General features: G+C 47.4%; 1 protein-coding gene across 1 annotated transcript; it reads right to left on the bottom strand.

Annotated features, from left to right (window-relative positions):
* Window positions 1-1,095: 1,095 nt before the first annotated feature.
* LOC309385498 (uncharacterized protein) lies at window positions 1,096-7,048 on the bottom strand. Its single transcript, XM_081940013.1, has 4 exons — window positions 6,947-7,048; window positions 5,721-5,847; window positions 2,825-2,944; window positions 1,096-1,611 (listed from the first exon to the last, which is right to left on the bottom strand). The coding sequence occupies exons 1-4, from the start codon at window positions 7,011-7,013 to the stop codon at window positions 1,596-1,598; spliced, it is 330 nt and encodes a 109-aa protein (XP_081796139.1). The 5' UTR covers window positions 7,014-7,048; the 3' UTR covers window positions 1,096-1,595.
* Window positions 7,049-25,385: the final 18,337 nt, after the last annotated feature.

Genomic DNA, 25,385 nt, shown 5'->3' with positions numbered 1-25,385 from the left:
AATGGTTTGTTGTTATAGTGACATATATTATGAGGTATTTTGTTTTTTTCATTTTTTTGGTACAGCACTTTTTAAGTGCTTTTTATTCCCCTTCTTTTTGTATGTATCAACATCATTACCATTTCCATGTTTTGCTCTTTTTATCTTCCTCTTGTTATTAAATGAAAATCAATTTAGAACATTGGCTGTTGCCTGGAATAAGTTGCATGGTTAAGAGAAAGAATGAAACAGTCAAGCCGTTTTTACTTAAAAACGTATTTTTAATTAAGTGTGTGTCAGCACAGGTGTTTCATACATTAACAGCCAAGCGAGAAAAATGACTTATACATTCTTTATCATCTGCTTTATAATCTGCATTAACAAAGATTTAGAGTTTGCTTCCCCCATCCATTTTTTCTTATCAAATGCCAAAGTGCAGCAACTGTCATTTTCAAGAAGGTCAACTGGCCACTGGTCAACTTCCAAGCCCTTCCCGGGTGGGAGGCAAGCCTTGGTCTAGGGCAGGACTGCCCAACCTTGGCAACTTTAAGACCTGTGGACCACTTGGCATAGAAACCAAACAAGACAGATGCAAACTCCAATGGATAGTTAGGGCTTCAGGAAAGAAAACCATCACAACCAGCCTGCCTTCCACCCAGGACCTATGCCCTGCATGGGTCAGAAAGAGGAGGAGAAAATATCTGCAGGCCCCTCACATCCCGGACATCAACTCTTTCAACGCATCCCCTGGGGACTCCGCTGTAGGGCATGGCATGCCAAAACAATTGGACACAAAGATAGTTTCCCCCACCCCCACCCCCACCCCCAACGCCATCCCTCTGCTGAACACCCAATTCTCACCGCACTGCCTTAGGTCTAAGGATATTTACCCATGTCGTAGGGCTGAATTACTACTACACTTTTCTTCTTTTCTTCTAACTTCTCTTACTGGTATCATTCTATGACGATGGTGATGGTGATGATGATGTTTTGCATGAACATTGAAAGGTTCTGCACTGGAAACAAACTTGTATATCTAATCACATTTGGCCAAATGAAGTATTCTATTCTCTTCTCTTCTTCTACTCTACTCTACACTACTCTATTTCTTATGCTCTGCTCTGCTCTGCTATGCTCTGCTCTGCTCTGCTATGCTATGCTATGCTATTCTTAGGAATTCTGGGAGTTAAAGTCCACAGGCCTTAAAGTTGCCAAGGCTGGACACCCCTGGTGCAGGTGTGCATAAGGCTTCCTCTTGCTTAGAGTTCTGGGAAATCCCTGACACGTTAAGAAGAGCCTCCAAGATGCACTCAAGACTAGCTGGAGACCTGGAGACCCTCTTGGCGGCAGGGGAAGATCAGGTTGGGCTGGGCAGCCCGTCTTCCAGGTGGACATTTCCACTCCAAAATCCATGCACAGAAAAGCGGTGGGGGGGAGGGATGGGCTCAAGGGGGCAAAATATGCAGACAGAACCTGAGAGAGAATAATGCAAGGGGTCCTTATCAAATGCAAGCACGTCCCTGCAGAGAAGCAGCTACGCTGAGATTCCAGCCATCTGGGTTTCTGCTGGCTGGAGATGAACCTCCTTCGGAGCTCAGCCTGGGAAGGACTCAGCCTTAGGGAAATGCTTTCCTGTCACAGAAGGGAAAAGCAAGAAGGTGACTTTCAGAGGAAGGAGGCATCCAGGCGTGGTTGGAAGTAGGGAAGACTTCATGCCTCCAGGACCACGGGAGAAACCGGCATCCACCCTCTTACAGGATTAACGGGGACAGGAGGGCCCCGCTTTGAAGAGAGCCCAGATGGCCAGATGGCTACTCGAGAGGCCGGAAGCCTCCTCTGACGAGATGGATTCTCACCGGTTGAGGCTTTGTCAACCGTTGGGAACCTTCTCAACCTTCAGCCACGGCCAGCATGAAGCGCAACGGGACAAGTCACCATGGACAACTAACTGTGGGACAATTCAACCATTCAATTTCATTATTTAGCATAATTTTAAAATTATTATTTTCATTTTTACCATTCACATTTCACTTTCTCCCTCCTTCGGCATCCTTTCTTTAAGGATTCTGTTTCAGTGTTTCTTCAATATTAGTGCAGCTCTTGTCTCGTGGTGACTTGGCTGTTTTTTGGAGACTTGCCTTGTGGGCAGGCATGGAGCTGCAGATTCCAGCTGTGACTCTGTGGCACCTTCCTGCTTACCTGAAGGAACCCTGGGGGCTTCCTGTGCATCACCGTTACGGGATGACAGGCTGCCATGAACGATGGGGAGGGAGATGGGGGGGGCTGAGACTTGGGCAATCAAAAGTGGAGAAGGTACCCCGAGGTCATCTAGCTGGAAGAAGGACTGAGCTGCAATACCAGGCTGCCCCGGAACATCTGGTGTGGACTTGACTGGTTATGGCAGGATGGGCAGAGGATTGGGGAGATGGATGGTAGAACTTAGGGATTTTGGCACCCAATTCTCAGTTCTGGCTAGGCAGTACAGGGAGTACTCAACTTACAACAGTTTGTTTAGTGACCGTTTGAAGCTACAACGGCACTGAAAAAGTGACATATGACCATTTTTCATGCTTACAATTGTTGTAGCCTCCCCATGGTCATGTGATTTACATTTGGATGCTTGACAACTGGTTCAAATTTATAACGTTGCAGTGTCCCAAGGAGGAATGGAGGTGGGAATGAAGGAGGAGGTGGAGATGGAGTTGGTGGAAGTTGAGATAGAGATGCAGGTGGAGGTGGAAATGATAGAGGTGGAGGTGGAAGTGGAGATGGAGGAGGAGATGGAGATGATGGAGGTTGAGCTGGACTTGAAGGTGGAGTTAGAGATGGAGATAAGACCACCTACCTCCTATGCAGACTTTTTGCCTTGTTTCTGGCTTCTCTTTTATCCAGGGCGTCCTTAAATTTAGAAGCCACCGAGGAGCCAGGAGGGAAGCAGAGTTTGCGATCTTGTTTGGTGATGAGCCTGAGTCAGGAGAAAAGGCAGGAAAACATTTGGGGCCCCTCGTCTGCCATCTTTGCTCCACAAAACCATCAGGGGCATCACAGGTCAGTCAATGCTGGGCTGGGGGTCTCACAACCAGCTAGGAGTCCAAGCAGAGCGAATGCAAGCATTGCTATTTTCCAAAGTGTGGCTCCAGGTCTCATCCCTCGGATATCGCTTCTTCCTTCTCCTGCTCTCCAACGAGAGAGCCCTCGCCCACTTCAGCTCAATCCGCTCTGGCCTTCCTCCAGGCCCTTCTTCTGTGCCTTCATCTGCCCATGTCCCTCTATTTGTTTGCTTGTTTGTTTAATTTATGCATTTATTCATTTATGAAATTAATTTGCCACCTATCTCGCAACTAATGACCCTGGTTACACTCAACAATCATAGAAACATAGCAGACAAAATCATTGACAAATAAAATACCACTTTAGTGCAGAGAAGAGCAACAAAGAGGATTAGGGGACTGGAGACTAAAACATATGAAGAACGGTTGCAGGAACTGGGTATGTTTAGCTTAAGAGAAAGAAGGATTAGGGGAGACATGATAGCCGTCTTCCAATATCTCAGGGGTTGCCCCAAAGAAGAGGGAGTCAAACTATTCTCCAAGGCACCTGAGGGCAGAACAAGAAGCAATGGGTGGAAACTAATCAAGGAAAGAAGCAACCTAGAACTGAGGAGAAACTTCCTGACAGTTAGAACAATGAATCAGTGGAACAGAAGTTGCCTCCAGAAGTTGTGAATGCCCCAACACTGGAAGTTTTATAAAAAAAGTTGGATAGCCATTTGTCTGAAGTGGTGTAGGGTTTCCTGCCTAGGCAGGGGGTTGGGCTAGAAGACTTCCAAGGTCCCTTCCAACTATTCTATTCTATTCTATTCTATTCTATTCTATTCTATTCTATTCTATTCTATTCTAAAATCATTCACATCAAATGGAAAAGGAGAAAGCCCGACACATGGGGGTGGGGGAAGGGGGGTTTATGCTTTAAGTGGTGATCCCCCTCCAGTAGGAAGTTCTCCTAGCCACCTGCCAGAGGCAGCTCCTCAGGCTCTTACACAACATCAGGAGGCTGCTGGGAGTCAATCTCATCCCAGGGGGGTAGGATGACCCAGAGGGCAGGGAAGGACCTTCTCCTGGAGCCCACCAGCCAAACTTCCTGGGCTGATGGGATCCGCCGTATGCCCCCTCTGCTGGCATGGGTGAGACGGGTCAGTCCCATTGGAGTGAGATGGTTAACAAACCAAGGAACCTCCAAGATCGGCACCCAGGAAGGGCAATGCAGGAGACATGATGACACAATGGTTGCAGCTCTTCCAGCCTCTTTCCAAACCATCTCAGACTGACCCCCAGAGCCACAATTGCTGACCGTGGGCTCTGCAGCTGATCCACATGCTGGGCGTTTGCTTCTGTTGGCCCTGATATCTCCTGGTGTCCCGTTTCATTTCATCCCAAAGTGGGTGGGATTATCTCACTTTTCTAGCCCAACACCTCAACAACTCGCCTCAAATTTCTCACACGGTTTTCCCCGTTCACACATTCAGTATCGTTCAATAACAAACATGGATCCTATTTCAAGCTTGGTGGTTTTCTTGCAGACGTTTCATGACTCAACTGGTTGACATTCTCAGTGCTAGTCCTCTAGAACTAGATTTGTCTAGTTGACAACTTTAAGACTTGTGGACTTCAACTCCCAGAATTCTCCAGTCAGCATAGCAGGGAGTTGAAGTCCACAAGTCTTAAAGTTGCCAGGTTTGAAGACCTCGGTAGTAGACCATCAGTAAGGATGTTCCGAGACCCCTCATTTCAACCCTGAGTTATAAATATTCTCCTTTTTGGGGATTCTATATCTCTGTTCTGGGAATTTCATGAACATGGGAAACTTAGCTTTCAGCCTGGCTTTATTGGATCAAGAAATGAAAGGTGGAAGTTCTCTCAATAGAAAACTCCAGACGCTAAAACCAAAATCTTTCTTCAAGTTAATAACACAAGAAACCAGATTCAATACTATCTTATAACAGCCTATATTGCGTAGAACCAATGAACGGATTGAGAATGCCAGCAGCTAACATCTGGCAGGGACAGAGATTCACCGAAGGAAGCAGAGGACCAAAACCGCAGGTCTTCTCTTCTGGAATAAGCGTTCACAGAGAACACCCGTTTTGTGATGACGTGGCTCCATTCACACAACACACCAAGCTGGATTCGTAGCTTTACCATAACTCAGCGTGTTGTCTGAACCCAGCTGATGCCACAGACACAGTTCCAGGCAAAGGGCTCCATCCAAGACCTGGGATGATAACTGAATATTTAAATCAAAGTTTTGAGTTGAAGATTTCTGCGCCTGGTTCAATGTTTCACATTGCAATTTAATTGAATGATTGTCAGCCACCTGTATCCCCTCTGGCAAGATGTTTATAAGTCACCTGAGTTTAAATGTTTTAAAAAAAAGTTTTAAAAATATAAAGTTAAATAAAGTTTAAAGAAATATAAGTTTCAAAAAATAAATGAAGAATTAAAAAAAAAGATATAAGTTTTTTTAAATAAACGAATGCATTAACAAACAAACAACAACCCTGTGTTGTGTGAATGCAGCTGGGAGCAGAGCCCAACCCAGATAATGTGACCTCAGCTGCAAAGGGGACACCTTGTCCTCACGTCTGGTACCCCATGGCTGCCCTCCCAACACCCCACCCCGCCTACCAGGACTGGTGGCTTTCCAGCAAGCCGCCCCCTTTCCTGTCCTTGTTGGATACTCACACAAAAGCCTTGATGGAGCACCCACTCTTCGTCTCCTGGATTTCATAACCCCTGAACCTCCACAGCTGGTTGAGAGAGATGGACTTGTCTCGGGTCGCCTCGCAACAGTCCTGTGGCGAAAACATCCCTGGGAGGGAAAAGAGAACACAGAATTTGCAGGGCTGGAAGCCACTTCAGGGGTCACCAAACAGGGCAACTTTTAAGACTCGTGGACTTCGGTTCCCGGAATGTGCCATGCTGGCGGAGGAATTCTGGAGTTGACGTCCACAAGTCTTGAAGGCTGCCCAGTGTGGAGAGCCCTGCTCTAGTGAGATGTGGTTGCCATGCGCAGGCTGAGGAAAGCTTTTCGGCAGTCAGGGGTCAGAGAGCAGACTGCTTGCAAAGGACTCAAAGGTTGCCATGGATTTTGGAGATCTGGCTTTAGATCACCGTCTGGATTCGCATTGGATCGGTTGCCACTGTCCTCTATCCATTGCAGACAAATGGCTGCCCAATCTTGGAAACCTCCAGGGATGAAGCACCCACAACCTCTGGAGGCGAGCAAGTCACAAGAGTTCCTCTCCAAAGCCTATCTTCTAATTCAGCTGCTCCACATCTAGCATCGTTTTCAAGATGGTCACTACTTCTCAACCTTGGCAAGTTGAAGATAGGATAGGATAGGATAAATATGGAATGGAATGGAATAGAATAGAATAGAATAGAATAGAATAGAATAGAATAAGAAATAGGATAGGATAGAACAGAATAAGAAATAGGATAGGATATAGAATAAGAGGATAGGATGGAATGGAATAGAATAGAATAGAATGGAGTGGAGTGGAATGGAATAGAATAGAAATATGGAAAGAATAGAATAAGGAATAGGATAGGATAGGATAGAACAGAATAAGAAATAGAATAAGAAATAGGATAGGATAGGATAGAATGAGCTGGAAGGGACTTTGGAGGTCTTCTAGTCCAGCCCCCTTTCCATGCAGAAACAGACTTTGTTATCTAATTGAAGCAGTCAATTTTTTAATTTTCCCTCTAGCTCTATCACTTTTCCCCTCCTTTCATCTGGAAGATATGAGGACTACAGGTACTCCTCGACCTTATGACCACAACCGAGATAGGTGGACTACAACCCCCAGAGTACCCCAGCCAGTGATGCCAAGGTCGAGAAGTCCTGATGTGGCATATTCTGCCTGCCCAGTGAAAGACCCCTGCCCAGTCCTGAGGTCACCTACCTTGGGCTTGGAAGAGGCAGAGCCCAGCTGCCAGGAGAAAGAGTGCGAGGCGTGGAGCAAGGATCATCCTGAGCAGAAATCCCTCCAAGGGCTGTCAGGGAGAGTGGACTGGCTCCTCCTGCCTCCCGCTGCTCCCTTTATGCTGTCCAAACGCCTTTCGTTTTCCTTTTTCCCTTCTCTTGGCAGCTGGCCAATTCTTTCCTGCCAGTTTGAGGGCTGTGGGAGGGAAGAGGCTTCCTGGCACGGACTTGCTACTCTTGAGAAAGTTGTCAGAACTTTAGTGCAGCTGCCAAAGAAGATGTCTCATTTCCATAATTTATTGTGCTTATTTACTCAAAGTTAATTGTTGATTCTAGTAAATACCATCATTGCCGTCGTAAAGAAGAAAGGGTGCAGATTCCAAGGGTATCATCTCCCCCCCCCCCCCAATCCTGTCTTCAGAGTTTGAGAAGCTGGAAAACAAATGGGATATTGCAAAGTTAGTTGGCTGGAGTCAACAGGAGCTTCCTCTTCCAAGTTCTGGCTCTGGCTTCAGCCCTGCGAATGGGACGGGAGCGTGGTGGCCCAGGGATCCTTGGGTCCTCCTTGAGTGTTGCCCTGGGCATTCACCTTGCTTGGGCTGGGCAGGCCCCTTCCCCTGCCCGCCCTCTTGCTCAGTATAGCTTTGACCAATAGCAGGGACTGTTTGTAGCTCATGTTACAACTGTGAGGGTCCTTGGTGGTCTCTCAGAGTGGGCTGTTTTCTTGCAGATGTTTCATTGCCCAACTAGGTAACATCATCAGTGTAAGAAGGCAGTGGGGAGGAGGGGGAGGGGGAGGACAACTATGATGACTGTGGGGTCCTTGGTGCTCTGTAAGTTTGGCTGTTTTCTTGCAGATGTTTCATTACCTAACTAGGTAACATCATCAGTGCTACAAGATGGTGAGATTTGTGAGAAGGCAGAAGAGGAGGACTGGGGGGGGTCCTTGGTGGTCTCTATGCTTGGTTGTTTTCTTGCAAACATTTCATTACCAACTAGGCAATATCATCAGTGCTAGAAAGGAGTGGGGATTGGAGGCTTTTTTAATATATAAGTGACAGTGTTAGTAAGGGTCTGGCTTTTTCCCTTGGTAATACCTTGACTGTCGTTTTCTGCTTGCTTGTTTGTCTGGTGTGAATCCATGCTTCTCTGTGATACTTTTTTTTTTTTGTGTAAAGTCCTTGATGGTTTCTGAGTTTGGCTGCTTTCTTGCCAATGTTTCATTACCCATTTAGGCAGTGGTGGGATTCAATTTTTTTCACTATCACTTCTGTGGGTGTGGCTTTGTGGGCATGGCGTGGCTTTGAGGGCGGGGCAGGGGAAGGAAACTGCAAAATCCCCATTCCCTCCCCACCCCACTAACCTGCTTTCCAGCTCCGTTCTCCTGTTCAGGGCAACAAAAGAAGATCAGCTGAGAGGCAGCAGGGGCGGGGCCAGCCTATTTGCCGGTTCTCCGAACTACTCAAAATTTCCACCACCTGTTCTCCAGAACCAGTCAGAACCGTCTGAATAGCACCTCTGCGTATAGGCCACATCATCAGCACTGAGAGAAAAGACTAGTTGGGGAATGAAGCGTCTGCAAGAAAACGACCATGCTCAGAGAGCACCAAGCCCCCCACAGTCGCCGGTGCCCTCGAGGCTCCAGGCCCACCGTTCCACTGACAGGAAGTCCTGCCAGCCTTCAAGGAGGCCTGGAGTCGCATTTCCTGGTGCTTGATTCTGGAACAGAGCTCTCCAACCTGGTGCTCTCGGCCTCTGTTGGGTTAGAAACCCCATAATTCCACCATTAATTACTGCAGCAATATTTGGTGAGGGGCTTAGCGCTCTCTCTTTCCTCCAAGTCTTCAAGTGGAGGGCCCTCTTTTTCTCTAAAGAAAGGGTTTTTTTCTCTGCCTTTTTCCCATCAAATTACTTCAGGTTTGAATATTTCCAAATATCAACCTGTGTGTTTCTCTTTTTCCCTCTGTCCCCATCTTATTGTCCTATCTGAACGTGGGGGGAGGGGGCTTCTGCCACTTAATCAGCATGGAAAAAAAGCTGCTTTGGGGGTCATTTTATGGGTTTATTCAACACCCTAGAGCATAAACTAAACCGCTGGGTTTGGGCGCCTTTCTGAGCCCCCAAATAATAATCAGCCAGAGTTACAATTCGCCAGGGTTCCCTTCAATGGTGGGTTTCAAATGTTTTAGAACCTCTTCTGTAGGTGTGGCCTGCTTTGTGGGAGTGGCTTGCCGGCCATGTGACTGAGTGGGCATGGCCAACTTGTAAAATGTGGTGAAACTCACTTAACAACGCTCTTGCTTAGCAACCAAAATGTTGGCTCAGGAACTCTGGCATTGAAGTACGCAAGTCTTAAAGCTGTCAAGTTACAAGACCCTCGCACCCCTAACCCTTTAAAAAAAACCCAGGGGTGTTCAAACTTGACAGCTTTAAGACTTTAAGGTTTAGACAGAACTCTTAGAGGCGGGCAGGGCGATTGGTGAGCCAGCCAATCAGTGAGCGGCAGACAGGGCAAGCGTGGTGTGGACGGGCGGGGGGAGGGAGCTGGAACCGGTTCTAAATGGCAAGGTAGATTTGTGGAAGAGGTTAGAACTGGCAGGAAGCCCCCCCCCCTGGTTCCCTCCCAACTCACACGTCCTGCCTCGAGATCATTTATCGAGCTGATTAAACTTGAAGTGCAAAGAGAGCCGGGAATTCATAATCCAAACAACCTTCCAATTGTGTTTATTAGCCCTGTTTTTGGCCTTTGCGGCAATTAATTATAAATTCATAAAATAAACTATAAAAATACAACCCAGAGCGGTCCATCCGTGACAAAAATGAATGAGGGAGTGAGAAGTCCAGATGGTGAAAACATCATAATTATGCAACTAATTAAATCCCAGGAAGGAAAGGAGGAGAGGGGGGGCAGAGACCCCCACTATTCAGGCATGGCCAGAAAAAGTGTGGAGCTCTTTGGGGGGCTGCAGCCGAAGCAATGAAAGAGTTGAGCACCCAAGGAGAGAGGTGGGACCCTACCACGACCACCAGCAGGGCGGCTTGGAATCACCCATTTTCAGCTCAGCACTCCGCAGCCTAAGGCCACAGTGATGATGATGATGATGATGATGATGATGATGATGATGAGGATGAGGATGATGATGATGATGATGATGAGGAGGAGGAGGAGGAGGAGGAGGAGGAGGAGGAGGAGGTGTTGATCCATTCAGTTCTGTCCAACTCTTGGCAATTCCATGGGCTTGTTGGTCTCCTTTGCTGTCTAATAGAGTAGCAGAATAACAGAGTTGGAAGGGACCTTGGAGATCTCCTAGTCCAACCCCCTACTCAAGCAGGAAATCCTCTGCCATTGCAAAGAAAGGGTTGTTCAATCTCTTCTCAAAAACGTCCAATGTTGGAGCATCCACAACTTCTGAAGAGAAGCCATTCCACTGCTTAATTGTCCTCACTGTTAGGAAATTTCCCCTTAGTTCCAAGTTGCTTCTCTCCTTGATGAGTTTCCATCCATTGTTTCTTCTCCTGCCTTCAGGGGCTTTGGAGAATAATTTGATGCCCTCTTCTTTGTGGCAGCCTCTCAAATATAGGAACACTGATATTATGTCTCCCCTAGGCCTTCTTTTCATTAAACTAGACATGATTTGTTGCTGTTAGTCACAGTTGTGTCTGACCCATCATGGTCCCTTGGGCAACATTCCTCTAGGACTTCCTGTCCTCTGGAGTCCATTGAAGCTCATGCCGACTGCTTCAGTGACTCCATCCAGCCACCTCCTTCTCTGTCGTCTCCTTCTTCTTTTGCCCTCCATCGTTCCCAACATGAGGCTCTTCTCCAGGGAGTCCTTCCTTCTCATTAGGTGGCCAAAGTCTTTGAGTTTTCTCTTCAAGATCTGGCCTTCTAAAGAGCAGTCTGGGTTGATCTCCTCTAGGACTGAACCGGTTGGATGGCCTTGCAGTCCAAGGGACTCAATGCAAGAGTCTTCTCCAGCACCAGAGTTCAAAGGCCTCCATTCTTTGGCGCTCAGCCTTCCTTATGATCCAACCTTCACAGCCATCCATTGCAAGTGGGAAAACCACAGCCTTGACTAGATGGACTTTTGTTGGCAGGGTGATGTCTCTGCTTTTTAGTATGCTGTCTAGATTTGTCATGACTAATGACTAGCCATTCCCAACTCTCACAACTGTGGGTTGGACAATTAATTTTCCAAAGGGGCCATTGTGGAGGACAAAACCAATAGAGCTGTGACATGCACATACATATGAAAATTGAAAAAGAAAACAGTCACCTTCAAATTATAAGCAATGTAGTTGTATTGCATGCAAGCATAGACTTATTTATATTTTACTTCTAATTTCCAATTGATCTCATGCAGGCCGGACAGGGACAGCCAAAGGACCAAACGTGGCCCAGGGGCCACAAAATGCTGAGGCCTGGTCAAGCCAGAAACCCGGTGGCATAGTTGGTTTGCCTACCAGAGTAGTGTCCAAATTTGCTCTCTCTTGGAGTCTCCTGCCTGAACTCTCTATCTCTACGTTAGTGCTTCTCAACCCGGGCATCCTTTTACAGATTACAGATTATCAGAGTTGGAAGGGATCTTGCAGTGTAGGTCATCTAGTCCAACCTCCCTGCCCAAGCAGGAGACCCCACAGAAGCAAATCACAAGTGTTCCTGTCCAAACCCTATCTTCTAATTCAGCTGCTCCATATCTAGCATAGTTTTCAAGATGGTAAATCAGTGCTTCTCATCCCGAGCAGCTTGGAGATAGGTGGACTTCAACTCCCAGAATTCCCCAGCCAAAAATTTTGGGAGTTGAAGTCCACTCATCTTTAAGTTGCCAAAGTTAACATTGGACTAGACTGAAGAGAGCGAAAGGAGTGTCAGGTCAAAGTTGAGAGGTGAGGAGCCACAAGTCACAGGAGGCTTCATAACCAGGTCCCTTTGGCCTCAGAAGGACCAACCTCAAGGTTTTTAGCAAGTCCCAAGGGCATTGCAAAACGGCTGCTTCCCAGGCTTCCCATAAGCATCCGTGTCATCTCACCTTTCTGGAGAGAAGCCAGCTTGGCTTTTCCTGCAGCCCAATCCATCACCAGGTTCTCCCAGGTATTGTCCCCAAACCTGGGTTCTTGCTTGGTGTTGAAGCTGATACGTCACTGGACACAAGATGTGGTACAGAATTATACTTCTATTTTGGAACCAAGATAGAAGGACCCCGGTTTGAAAAGCTAACCAAGGGCCAAGATTAGGATCTTACAGCCGTTTTTATAGTCAAGGGATGGTCGCCTTCAACCCTTTGCCTTCCCCTAATATTGATTAGATATTTGGATTTTAGCCCCCCTAAACCCTTACGCTTGTTATGTTAAACAGCTAAATGTCACATCACCTGTTTTTCACCCCAGGTCACTGGTATGTTGCAAATGTGCCAGCTATGTGGGTTTTGGGGGTTTTCTTATAAACAAGCTATTCTTGTTCCTAATTTATTTATTATTTATTTATTTATTAGCGCTTATAGACCGCCCCCTCTCCCGAAAGGGACTCGGGGCAGTGTACAGTCCGTATCAAAGTACAGCAAACTAAAACATAATAAATAGATACATAAATACGTATATGAGAGGAGGATAAAAAATATGCCAAACTGTACAGCTAAATAAATAAATCAGAATATACAAAATTTAAAATCCCAATATCATATAAGATTAAATTTAAAAGAAACAATCCCTCTAAAAACCAGTAAAAAATGTGTATGCCAGGAGGTAGACGTTATAAATTATGCCAGACCAGCCAGTTGGAACAGGTGTGTCTTCAGTTTCTGTCGGAAGGAGCGGAGGTCAGTAGTGGTTCTAATGTCGGGGGGGAGGTCATTCCAGAGGGTTGGGCCCATCACAGAGAAGGCCCTACTCCTCGGTGTCGCCCGTTGGCATTGCCTAGTGGACGGCACCAGGAGAAGGCCCTCCCTGTGAGAGCGAATTGGCCGCAGGGATGTGTGCGGCAGGATGCGATCCCGCAGGTAGCTAGGTCCTGTGCCATGGAGCGCTTTAAAGATGGTAATCAGAACCTTGAAACGCACCCGAAAGACTACAGGCAGCCAGTGCAGCTCGCGCAGGAGAGGTGTTACGTGGGAGTACCTAGTACTCCCCATGACTACCCGCGCGGCTGCGGGTAGTCATGGGGAGTACTAGATACTCCCACGTAACACCTCTCCTGCGCGAGCTGCACTGGCTGCCTGTAGTCTTTCGGGTGCGTTTCAAGGTTCTGATTCTAATATCCTGGCTAGTGGCTTTAAGGTGCTAACTTCTCTCTCGCTGTTAATGTGCAGCCCCCACTCTTACTATTGCCGCCCCGAGTCCTGCTTAGGAAAGGGTGCGGGTTATAAATAAAAGTTGATTGATTGATTGCAGAGCAGAATAAAAGAACAAACTGTTTTTTTAATCTGAGGCAACTTCCCCGCGACCCCCCTCCTTCCACAGAGAAAAGTAAAAGCAGTTTAAAACTTTTGTCTGAAGCAGCAATTCCCCCCCCCTCCCTCTGCAGTGAGGGACAGGAAAGGAGCAAAGCTCTTAATTGCCAAGGCAAAGAAATGAAGACAAGAGAAAATGTTTTATCAGCATCCATATTCCTTCCTCTCTGGTCCATTCCATCCACACCTGGGCCCTTTCTCCACATGTGACCCTTCCTCTGATCCCCAGGGCCTCACCTGGAGATACGTCCCATCATCTGACCCTTCACAGGTATGCCAGCTGCAGGGACGTTTCCCCTCCTTTTCGGGTTTGAATTCTGCAGCCTCGTCTCTCCGGGTCAATTGCTAAAGATACCGGTAGGCCTTGACAAATGACCACAATGGGACCAGACATCATTGCTAAGCAAGGCAAGGCATTAAATGAGCCGTGTCCGGTTTTACAAGGTTTTTTTTTTTTTAATTTTAAATCAATCACAGTAGCTGTCAGGGGAATCTGGTTTCCCCCAGATTTTGCTGCTCAGAAGCCTGCTGAGAGGGTTAGAGATCGCACGATTCCAGGATGTAAATACATATGATTACCAAGAATCTGAATTTGGATCACGTGATCACAAGGATATTGGGATGATCGTATTGGGGAGGGCCGATTGTAAGTTAATTTTTTGGTGGCCTGGTGGTGCAGTGGTTAAAGTGCAGCATTGCAGGCAAACTCTGACCACAGCCTAGAGTTTGATCCTGATCGATTCTTGACTCAGCCTTCCGTCCTTGCAAGGTCGGTAAAATGAGGACCCAGATTGTTAGGGGGAGGGGGGAAATGTTGACCCTGTAAACTACTTAGAGAGGGCTGTAATGCACTGTGAAGCGGTATGTACAGTATTGCAGGCTAACTCTGCCCACAGCCTGGAATTCGATCCTGACCAACTAGAAAAGTGTGCGTGAAATGGTAATTGGTGAAGAAAAGCTAGAAGAGCAAAGGGAACATGCAGAACAAGAAATAGGAGAAGAGAGGGTAAAAGAGGGCACAAATGAGGTACAGGAAGACAAGATGGAAAAAAGAAGAATTGAAAATAAAATGCAGATAGAAGATTTCACTGGGATTTACAGTCACAAAGAAAAAGCTGACAAAGGGGGAGATCCCCCCAAAGAAGAAACCACAAAAGTAAGGAGAGAACAGGAAAAACCCTGGGAAAGTTATTGGAATAATAAAAGGAAATACCCTGAAGAAAAGATACAACAATCACAAAAACAGGGAAAAGAAAAAGAAATTAGGGGAAAGGGGGAGAAGAAGAAAAAGAATTAAAAGTGGAATCTTTGAGAGCCCAAGAGGAAATGGCTAAAAGAAGAAGAAGAAGGGAAAAAGAACTACATCAGTAGACTAAAGAGAATGGTAGTAGGATTGTTATGGTTAGTAACTAATTAAGGAATAAAGAAATGATAGTGCATTGTTAAATGTAGAAAAAAGAAACGCTCTCTAGGTTTAAATTGAATTAGAGGATATAGGCTGTTTGAAGCAAAATATACCAATGGAGAAAATAAGAAATGAAAATTTGGTGAAACTGTGAAGGGGCAATTGAGGATATTGTTTATGTAGTAAGAAAAAATAATTATATGGATGAAAAATAATAGAAGATAATAATTTGGCTGAATGTGAAAACAAGACTACGATGTAAAATGGACTATGAAAATGAGAGGAGGTAAAAGAAAAGATCAGGACAACGTTTTGTTCCTATAATATCTATCATTTGTATTAAGAAATTAAAAAAAAACTTGGGGAAAAAAAGGTCGACTCAGCCTTCCATCTGTCCGAGGTGGGTAAAAGGAGGACCCAGATTGTTGGGGTTAAGAGGCTGACTCTGTAAACCGCTTAGAGAGGGTTACATAACCCCAGCCTTCCCAGCTTTGCAGGGGGAGAAGGGATGGTTCCATGCAAGCAGTGGGCAAGCGACAAACACACGTCACTCACACAAATGAAGCGTGTGCGCACTCCCCCGCCGCTCACCCAAGGGTGCTTGTGTGTGTGTGTGTGTGTGTGTGTGCATTTGCCCTCCACTTCTGTGGCCCAGTTCTGAGCGCTCAAGGCCTGGCAATGGGCCACCACATCCTTGAACGTTGGGGGGCTCTGCTAGAAAGCACTGCGGAGAGGTATATAGGTCTGAGGGTAACGGCTGTGGCTATTTTTTTCAGTGCCTTTGAAACTCCAAATAGTCCCCAGATGGCTGGGAAGGTGAGGTCTCCTTGTGCTGGGAATTTGTTCTCCAATCTCCAGCTGCCAAAGCTCGTTGGCTGGATTTCCCTCGTGCTGCCGAGTCTCCCTCTGTGGGGTGAGCCCCCCCCCCCGGTTCTTTTCCTTTCCATTAATTTCTCTTGTCAAGAGTTCCAGGTTTCACTTTTGTCCCAATTTGTCTTTTATTACTGCCCTCCACCCCCCCAAAACCGCAGTTCTTATTCTGTTTGGTTGCTCCACTCTCTGTAGCTTCTTCTGGATGATTTATTCCTCCAATATCTATCCCAGCTTCCCCCTCTAGTGAGCCCCCACCATGTTTAAAAACACAATGTAACGCTAGCAATAAAATATGTGCCTAAAATCATTTCATAATGAAATGTCTGGTGAAAGACATCCAGCTGTGCAGATTGCCATGAGACAGAGAGGGGGCAGCCCCCTCACCCCCAAGTGTTAGAAAGAGAGGCAGCCCCTGGGACATCCTCAAGACACCCTCTCCAGACCATCTGGACAGATGCATGGAGGAGTCCATTGATTGACTAACCTAGAACAAAGGAGAAAGTTCCTGAGAGTGAGGACAATTAACCAGTGGAACAACTGGAGGTGTTAAAGAGAGATTGGTCAGGGTGTACAGTCTCCTGCTCAAGCAGGGGTTGGACTAGAAGACCTCCAAAGTCCCTGCCAACTCCTTTATCCTGTTAATTAACCAGTGGAACAGCTTGCCTCTAGAAGTTGTGGGTGATCCATCACTGGAGGCTTTTAAGAAGGGACTGGATTTTAGAAATTTAGCACCCAATTGTTGGAAATGTGACTACTAATCAGGCAAGTACTACCATATGTGGTGGCCATGCCAAAAAACAAAAGAATATTGGGGGGAAATTCAAAGGCGGCTGATAGAGTCAACCGAAGAAGAAATAGAATTCAAACCAGAACTATTTCTTAATAATACATATTATTACGGCAGCAAGAATGGTCTTTGCCCAAAACTAGAAAAACAGGGAAATTCCACAAGAAGAGGAAGTGATTAGGAAAATTCTGATTTGTGCTGAAATGAATAAATTGACATGGGAATTGAAGAACAAAGATGAATCAGAATATTACAAGATCTGAGATAAATTTTATCGATGGTTGGAACAAAAAAGGAGACACCCAAAATAAGCAATGACTAAAATTTATAGAACGGAGATTAGAATTATGTATGAAATTATAATAGTGAAAATGTATAAGACAAGAACAAAGCAACATGGAGGGAAATACGGTATCCTTATATTTGTAAATACTGAATAGACCAATTGTAAATAAGCAGGGTGGTTATAATATTTAACTTTATCTTTTGGTATGGATGGCAGGACGGTTACACTGTGTCCAATGTTTTAATGTGCCTTCAATAAAAAACCTTTTTTTATTAAAAAAAAGAAGGGACTGGGCAACCCTTTGTCCCAAACAGCATAGGGTCTCCTGCTTGAGCAGCTGGTTGGACTAGATGACCTCCAAAGTTCTTGCTAGGTCCTTGGAGAACTAGAAGGCCTCCAATTTTCTAATCCTGTTATTCTACTCTTCTGACTTTAGATCAACTCAGATTGACCGGTGCCGAGTGGAGAGGCCTTGTCACTTCAGTGGACAAGGCTGAGATTTCCTGATTTTTCCTGTGTCTTGAAGGGAGTTTCAGGGCAGCCTTTTAAACTTTAAATCTGTTTTCAGACTCCGCATGGATGCTTCTCAACAGGACAGGAAACCCACTGCTGAGTCTTAGAGACGGTGGTTGAAGTTGGGTCTGGAATACGGGCACCAGATGGGTTCAAGAGCCTTCTTGTGCCCATGGCTTGATGTGATCCACCTATGGATGTCATGGCATGCAACTGCTTAGCAAACTCTCAGTCCCAGGGTCTTTCTGGGCCCAGCTTACAGGAGCCTTTGCCACACCCAGAGTAGATCTCTCTGCCAGGGAACAGGAGGGAGAGTAGATTTCCTCAAGCAAGAACTGAAGCTTCGTGGTTCTCCCCGGAAGAGTCTTCTCAGTTGGGTGTAATCTTGATAACTTTGTGCTTGTTGTAGGGAATTTTTCCCCTACATTGAATCTACAGCTTTAGTGGGTGCCAGCTTGGAAAATCACTTAATTACTAATCTTAGGTATGAAGCAATCATACGCAAGATGGCTCATTGGGTGGTATTGCTCTCGTTTATCTGTGAATTGTTGGCAGGAAAGTAAAAAAGAAAGTTTAAATTCAGCCTGTGAGTGTGCCATCCTTCATGGTTAGTAAGATAGGAAAGAGGTCACTTTTTCCTCTTTGGGAAAACAAAAAGTAAAAACTGTCTTTCTCAGTTCTTCCCGTGGTGTTGAGTTGGCTCTGTCCCCCTGTCTCCTGGGCCTCTTCCTCCTCTCTTTCCTTCCACCTTTTCCCAGCGTTATCAACTTCTCCAGGGCTTCCTCTTGATTGATGGACTGTGTGCCATCAAGTCATGGTTGACTCTTAGCAACAACATAGGTTATTTTTTCCAGGATGACCCGTGCCCAACGGGGTCCTGCAGATCTTCCAACAATGGACCCATTGCCACTACAAACTGAGTGCTATTTATGCCCCAAAGGTATTCTTTCAACTGGACTTTCTGGTTTTTCTTTGAAGACGTTTTGAAGAAGCTTCTTGGATGAGAAGTTAAATGTCTTCAAAAAAAAAAGTCCAGTTGCCTCTTGGAAAAAGCATCCATGACCTGGATGGCTGAGGGTCTTTGGCTGTCCCTCCTCTTTCTTTCCACCTTTCCCGGCGTCAGAGCCTTCTACAGAGAGTTGAGTCTTCCTATAATGGGACTAAAATATAATAATTTAAGTCTGATTATGTGTGCCTCAAGTGAGAACTCTGGGTTGGCTTCCAATCAGGAAAGAGCATGGGGCCAAAGGGAAAAAATAAATAAATCCTGGGTGAGTGAGATTGTGCTTTGATTCCAAAGGAAGTAAAGAAAAACAAGACCTTGAACCCAAGGTCAGCATGAGGCAGGGGTCTCGCCACACGACCTGTTTCAAGCCCACCTGATCTGCTCACCCATGGGGCGCACGTCCTTCCTCTCCCTCAAAATTCAGCCTTCCTGTCTGTGCCTTTCGGAGCTCATCAAGGGGGAAGCATTAGCTGCCCTCAAAGGTGGCTGTTCTCCCCCCACAAAGCCCCTCCCTCGTTCCATACAACCTCCTGCTCTCCCCCTCCCACTATCTGGCCTAGGAATCGGTGATGGAGGGAGGGGTAAGGACTTCTGGTGATTTTTGTTTCCGCATCCAGCCAAGGAGAACTGCTCCACAAATGAAGGAGAATCTGTCTTCCAGGATAATGTTGCAGGACCCCATCTGGGTCGATCACTTGGACCAGAGGTTTAGTGTTCCAAGCTTTTGGGTTCATGCTGGAGCCCATATTCAGAGTATCCCGGGTCCTGAGCTGGACCAAGGACCAGTGAAAGGCCAAAAGGAAAAAGGAAAGTGATCAGGCCCATCAAGTGTAGGTAGGACCCTTCCATGCTGCAGAGCCACACCCTCACATGCTTTGGGGCAGCCACAGTGTCAGAGACGGCTGGTGTTTGGGGACAGAGGAAGCGTAACTCCAATGGGGATGAGAATGGATTTCCTCCTTGAGAGTCAAGTGGCTGCCTTTAAGGACGTGGGGGAAAGAGTGGTGGCCAAGTTGACCTGGTCCACTTGGATAGAACTTTCCCAAGCAGCCTCAAAACCAACCTTCAGCAGAGCAGGGAGGACGCCCCCCCCCCCCCTAAGAGAAGAGGAACCAGATTCTTTGTCTTGGAGTAACTCCACCCATTTGGAGTGGAGCTTCAGGCTGGATGGGCCTTTGTGTCAGGAGAAGGTGAGCCCGGAGCTCCCCCTGGCCAAGCATGAAGCCATCCTCCTCCTCCTCCTCCTCATGGATCTGAGCCAGGCCACCTTTGCCTATGGCTTCAGCTCCAGACCCTTCAAAGCCTTTGAAGTGGGCCCGCCAATCAAAACGTTTCTGCTGACCTTGGAGGACACGGTGGACCAATCGATGCTTCAATCAAAGCCAAGAACCATTCGGATGGGGCATGACCTGCACCAAGAAAGAAGACCACCCAGAAAGAAAGTGGACTACATTTCCAGCACAGTCCTTGTTTCCAGGACTCCCTCTGCTGGGGGGGGGAGGGGCTCATTTATAAAAGCTGAGATTTTCCTCCCATCAAAAGCTGAGGAATTCTCTCGTGCATCAGTGCTCCGTCCAGGGTCTCCTGCCACCATTGGCCAGAGTGACCAGGAAAATAAGCTTTTAAAAAAAGAGAGAGAGAGAGAGAGAAATTATTTCTTGAAACCAAAAAAAGCCCATTTTGGATTTCATTTTCCATTCTACCCAAATTCTCCATTTCCTGCTTCAGTCGGGAGAGGGAAGGGAAGGGAAGGACTTTCTTTTCCCCGGGTTCCTCCGTGCAGAGGGGAAGCACAGCCCTGGCAAATCCTCCACCCGACCCCTGCCCATCCCACGGCCAAGGGAAAAAAACGGACTTCTGCTGTCATTGGATGGGACATCAATGGCCTTCACTGCTGAATGCAGTCGGTGCTCTGGAACTGCTGCGGAGGTCTGGAGACCCCTGAACCTCCCCTCGGAGTCAGGAGCCACCTCCTGGTTCTCAAGGCATCTCATGACCTCCTGTCCTTCCAGAATCCAAAACTCCGCTTCTGCCAGTTGGAGTCCCACTGGGCAGGGGGTGGCTGAGATGCTGCATCAAGCCCCCACGCCTGTCTCCCCCCCCCTTCCAAAAGTCTAATTTGTAGGGAAAGTGCTCTCCTGTCCTGCCTCACTCAAGTGCCTGGACCCCCGGCAACGACTCCCCTGCAGGCCCTGGCAGCACCGAGCAACGCCCCCTCCTCACCCCGGGGACCCTGACTCCAATTGCCTTCTGCCACTCATGGGCTTTTCTGCAGGCTGTAAATCTCTGCACGGACTTCTGTTTAACAGCGGGCTTGGCAGCCATTTGGGGAAGGAGGGAGCTGTGCCTCCCCCTCCCCCCCAGGTCTCCCCCCCCCCCCCGCTTTCCCAGCCCGATTGCAAAACCAACAGCCAGCAGAAGAGAAAGTGGAGCCTCCCTCACTGCTCTCGGCTTCTCTTCCCCCAGGACTGGGAAGTTAGGGGAGGGGGGGGGCTGGAGGAAGGAGGAGGGGGGGTGCCAAGGCGAGGGGCTTTCCAGGACCAGCAACGGGTCCGGCTTTCCCTGCGAGCGGGAATTAGGCATCAAGACTGCCGCAGCCGGCCTGACAGCTGCTTGGAAAGCTTCCTTGAGACCAAGCGTGTGTCTTGGGAAGCCACTGGGAAGCTGGCTTGTCTGTTGCAGGCCAGATTCTGTCATGCGTGGCAGGGGTCAAGTGTTCTGGCAAGCCACAAGCTTCTGCTCTCCTGGCCCCTGGAGAAAGAGAAGGGGGCCATCGGAGGGTCTTCTTCCTGGGCTCTAGCAGAGGGGAGCAGAGAAGAGCAACAGAGGTCTGGAGGCTGAAGCATCTGATGCACGATTGAGGGAACTGGGAACTTCTAGTCCTGGGATGTGGAACCTATGGCAGGCCTCCCACAGGTGCCACCTGGAGCCATTTCCGAGGGCACACGAGGCATTGCCCTGTCAGCTCCAGTGCACACTGCCCAGCTGATTTTCAGCTTTGATCTTTGGCAGTTTTTTGCCCTCCGGAGGCTTCAGGGAAGCTTCCTGAAGCCTCTGGGGGGAGAAAAATGAGGCAAGAGGCAAGCCCAAAGTCCATTCCCAAACTTGCGGTTTGCACATTGGGCTCTTTTTCTCTCTCCCCAGGCTCCTAGAAAGCCTCTGGAGGCCGGGGAGGGCGAAAAACGGACCTCGAAAAATGGACCCGCCATCACGGGTCTAGTCTAACAAAGAGAAGGATTTGGGGCAGGGGGGGGGGGCAGGATAATTGTCTTCCAGTTCTTGAGGGGATTGACTTATTCCCCAAAGCACCTGAGGCAGAAGAAGAAGCAACGAGTGGAAGATCATGAAAGCAAAGTTTAGCCTGGAACTCAGGAGAAATTAGTCGAGAACAATTAATCGGTAGAACGGATGGACTCCAGAAGTTGTGGGTTCTCCATTAGTGGAGGTTTTCAAGAAGAGACTGGACAGCCATTGGTCTGGAACCCTACAGGGTCTCCTGCATGAGGAAGGGGTTGGACTAGAAGACCACCAATGTCCCTTCCAACTCTGTTCTTTTGTAATTCTGTCCATCAGTGGAATAGAAGTTGCCTTCAGAAGGAGTTTTTAAGAAGCGGCTGGACAGCCATTTGGCTGGGATGATATGGGGCCTCCTGCTTGACCAGGGATTGGACTAGGAGAGCTCCAAGGTCTTCTGGTTCTTCCTGTTATTCTTTGTTCTACGAAGCCAGCTAGGACCTTGGCAGCTGGGAATCACGCATGGTCCCAAACAAGGGATCTCCTTCCTCAGTTAGGGCTTAGTATAAATGAGTCGTTCGAGGCAGCAGAAGGAAATGGATCCAATCTCAATTGTAGACTTTCTTGGGTATTTCAGGTTTCCTCCATTTGCTGCCCCGGACTTCAACCTACAAAGTTGGTGGAAAGGACCATCCAGTGGTGAAATTCAAATCGTTTAAATACCGATGCTGTGGGCGTGGCTTGGTGGGAATAGCAGAGAAAGGATACTGCAAAATCTCCATTCCTTCCCCACTCCAGGGTCAGTGTTGTATTTGCCGGTTCTCCAAACTACTCAAAATTTCCACTACCAGTTCTCCAGAACCTGTCAGAACCTGCTGGATTTCACCCCTGGGACCATCTCACAATACTGGGCATTAAGTAACTCAAGCGCATGAATTTCAGTGGCGATTCTTCCCTCAACTTGTTGGGGTCTTAAAGCAACCACAAAGCCAGACTGCATTCCCCATGACAGTCAGAGAAATACTTGAAGCTGGGTTGAGGGTTGAAGTCCACATATCTTCCCTGGTGGTGCAGTGGTTAGAATTAGTATTGCAGGCAAATTCTGCCAGCAGTTCGATCCTGACCAACTCAAGGTTGACTCAGCCTTCTATCCTTCCAAGTTTGGTGAAATGAGGATCCAGATTGTGGGAGGCAATTTGCAAATAATGCTTCTGCATTGTAAAATGTCCAGAGAGTCCTGTAAAGATTGCTATGGGGTGGTATACAAGTCTAAATGCTATTGCTATCTTAAAGTTGCCAAGTTTGAGGTACAACCTAGATTGCAAAAATCTATCTGAGAGTGTGTGTGGCTGGGAAATTAGCATGGCCCAAATTAATCCTTTATTACAAATGTCTGTCTGTCTTCCGTTTCCGAAAAGAGTAAAAATTTTGGTGAGTCACATTTTGAGTGTGCCTAAAGACCAGGTGTGAGTGATTTGTGTCTGTAGGATGATCGTAATCTGTAAACGAAATCGATTCCACTGACTGCTCTCCAGCTGGGCTCTCCTAGGTTTCTTTTCTCCGTTCTCCAGGTCGTCCACAACGTTATCCCCACCTTATCTCTTCCCTAAAGCCTCCAGGCCACGCAGAGGTTGGGCCACCCACATGGTGACAGATGATATTCCCTCGCAGGCTGGGTCGCCTTATCTCCTCCAGCTTCGCCATCCATGGTGGTGCACATTCCAGCGAAATGGACTCCATGGGGAACGCAATTGTTTCAAAAGTAAACTAGGAAGTGGAGGTTTAGATTTGCTTACTAGATATCCAGAAACGTGTCCCAAATCCGAGAACCACTTGGCCCATGAAACGGATCTTGCGCCACGCTTGGCTGGCTGTCTATCTCCTCTTATGGAAATGGAATTAAGCGATAGGGGTGGGTGGTCTTCTAGAAGACAGTTTAGGGTTATTCCGACGAAGGAGCCTTTCCTGGAAATCTCATGTCAGAGCTTTGAACTTCGGGACATCTGTTGCAATGTTTAGGGCTGCACCTACGCATCCGATGGGGTGGCAGTTAGAGGGTTGGATTTTGGGATTAAATTCTCATTGGCCATTAGGGCCAAACTCATAACTTCAAAGGGACTCGGTTGGAAGAGGGTCCGTCCAAAAACCTGTCTCCAGCTGCTCCGCGGAGCAACGTGGGTCTCGTTGCTTCTAACGGAGAGGCGGGGTGTCCATTTGCATCGTACCCGTTGGAGATCCAGCAGATCAAATCATTGCAAAAGCTCCTGGCCAAGCAATAGCCTTTTCTGGCCAGGAGCACCAGAGAAGTCTTCTTCGCCCCATGTTGCACATGTGGAAGTTCATTCATCTGGATGCTTAGATTCCATACAGTTGGAAGGAATCTTGGCGGTTTTCCAGGCCAGAGCAAACATCTTCAGCTAAAGACCTATCCAAACTATGTTTCAAGGCCTCCAGAGATGGAGACATCCATAACTCCAGGAGACAGCTGGGTCCACTGTTTAATCAACCTCAAATCAGGAAAGTCCCCCATACGTTGAATCCGTGTCTCCCTCTAAGGGAGTGAAGCCTGTAAGGCTTTCAACCCCCATTGTCTATGAAGCTTCACCGTCGTCCAGGTCCTGGTTGTCCCAAAGATAGTTTTTCAAAGGGCAACTGGACTTTGTTTTTCCTTGAAGATGTTTCACTTCTCACCCAAGAAGCTTCTTCAGAACTGAAGACGTTTCTTGGACGAAAAGCGAAATGTCTTCAAGGAAAAAAGGAAAAGAAAGTCCAATTGCCTCTTGAAAAAGCTCCTTTGGGACTTTCACCCTTTAATTCAGGGATGTCCAACCTTGGCAACTTGAAGACTTGTGGACTTCAGCTCCCTGAGTCCCCCAGCCAGCCCAGGATATCCCTGCTCCAGATCTTGTCCTGTCTTCAGGCACTGTGGAGAATAAACCTATCTCTTCTTGGCTGGGGCAGCTCTTCAAGAATTAGAAGACTGCTATCGTGTCTTCCCTTCGCTTTTTCTTCTTTAGGCTGAACACACTCTGTCCTTTAAACCCTTTTCAGCCTCTAAGCCTTCCTCATGACTCTTCTCTGCCTTTTGTTCTCAGTTCTTCAGCATTCTTGCATTATGGTGGCCAGAACCAGGCAGGATGCTACATGCAGTTGGACCGGTGTGCAACCCAGAGCAATACTATCACTTTCACTACCTTAGTATTATTCATCTGTCGACACAGCACAAGTTTCTTTGGGCAGCTGCAGGACCCGGAAACTTTCCAGGACTGTTGCTGAGTCCAGGTCGAGTCTGCAGATTGTCAACTTCGTTCCTCTCAATGACGAATCACCCACTGTGGCAAGAGACCTTTCCCACTCCAGGAAAGCAACCATTGGCTCCTCCCCTTCTTGGAAGTCCAGGTTTGGCCCCCACCTGATCCTGGAATGCTTGGGGGGGGGAATCTTCTCCCAAAATATGACTCGTTTTTCGAGGGAAGGAGAGAAATGTATTCTGAAGGCCCATTGTTCTCTGGGTCCTCCAAGTCATAGGTTGCCTGCCCGGGTCTTTTGGGGGAGTTTCGAGCTTCTGGTGTTTATTCCACAGATCTTATTCTGCCTCATCCAGAATCTCCTCCACTTCTCTGATGACTCCAGTGGAACAAGGTGGCCCTTCAGACCCTCCACTTTCTCAAATAAGGCATAGAGCCCATAACTGCTTACTTGGTGCAGCCCATAATTGGAGTCCTTCACATGCTCCATCGCTGGAGGTTTTCAAGAAGAGACTGGACAGCCATTTGGCCAGAATGTTTTAGGGCCTTCTGCCATGGGCCGGAGGTTGGACTAGAAGATCTCCAAAGTCCTTTCCAACCTGATATTTCTACATTCCATCT

The sequence above is a fragment of the Natrix helvetica genome, assembly GCF_964273705.1.
Source record: "Natrix helvetica genome assembly, chromosome: 2".
Taxonomy (NCBI): Eukaryota; Metazoa; Chordata; class Lepidosauria; order Squamata; family Natricidae; genus Natrix; species Natrix helvetica.
The sequence above is the reverse complement of the archived record's forward strand: the minus strand, read 5'-3'. Positions and strand labels throughout refer to the sequence as shown.

What these genes read in the sequence shown, in the direction of transcription:
- LOC309385498 (XM_081940013.1), bottom strand. Translation starts at nt 7,013, where the DNA reads ATGATCCTTGCTCCACGCCTCGCACTCTTTCTCCTGGCAGCTGGGCTC. An exon ending in CTGCCTCTTCCAAGCCCAAG is followed by an intron (nt 5,848 to 6,946) that starts GTAGGTGACCTC and finishes TTTCCCTCCCAG; the next exon opens with GGATGTTTTCGCCACAGGAC. An exon ending in TGCTCCATCAAGGCTTTTGT is followed by an intron (nt 2,945 to 5,720) that starts GTGAGTATCCAA and finishes CTCCTGACTCAG; the next exon opens with GCTCATCACCAAACAAGATC.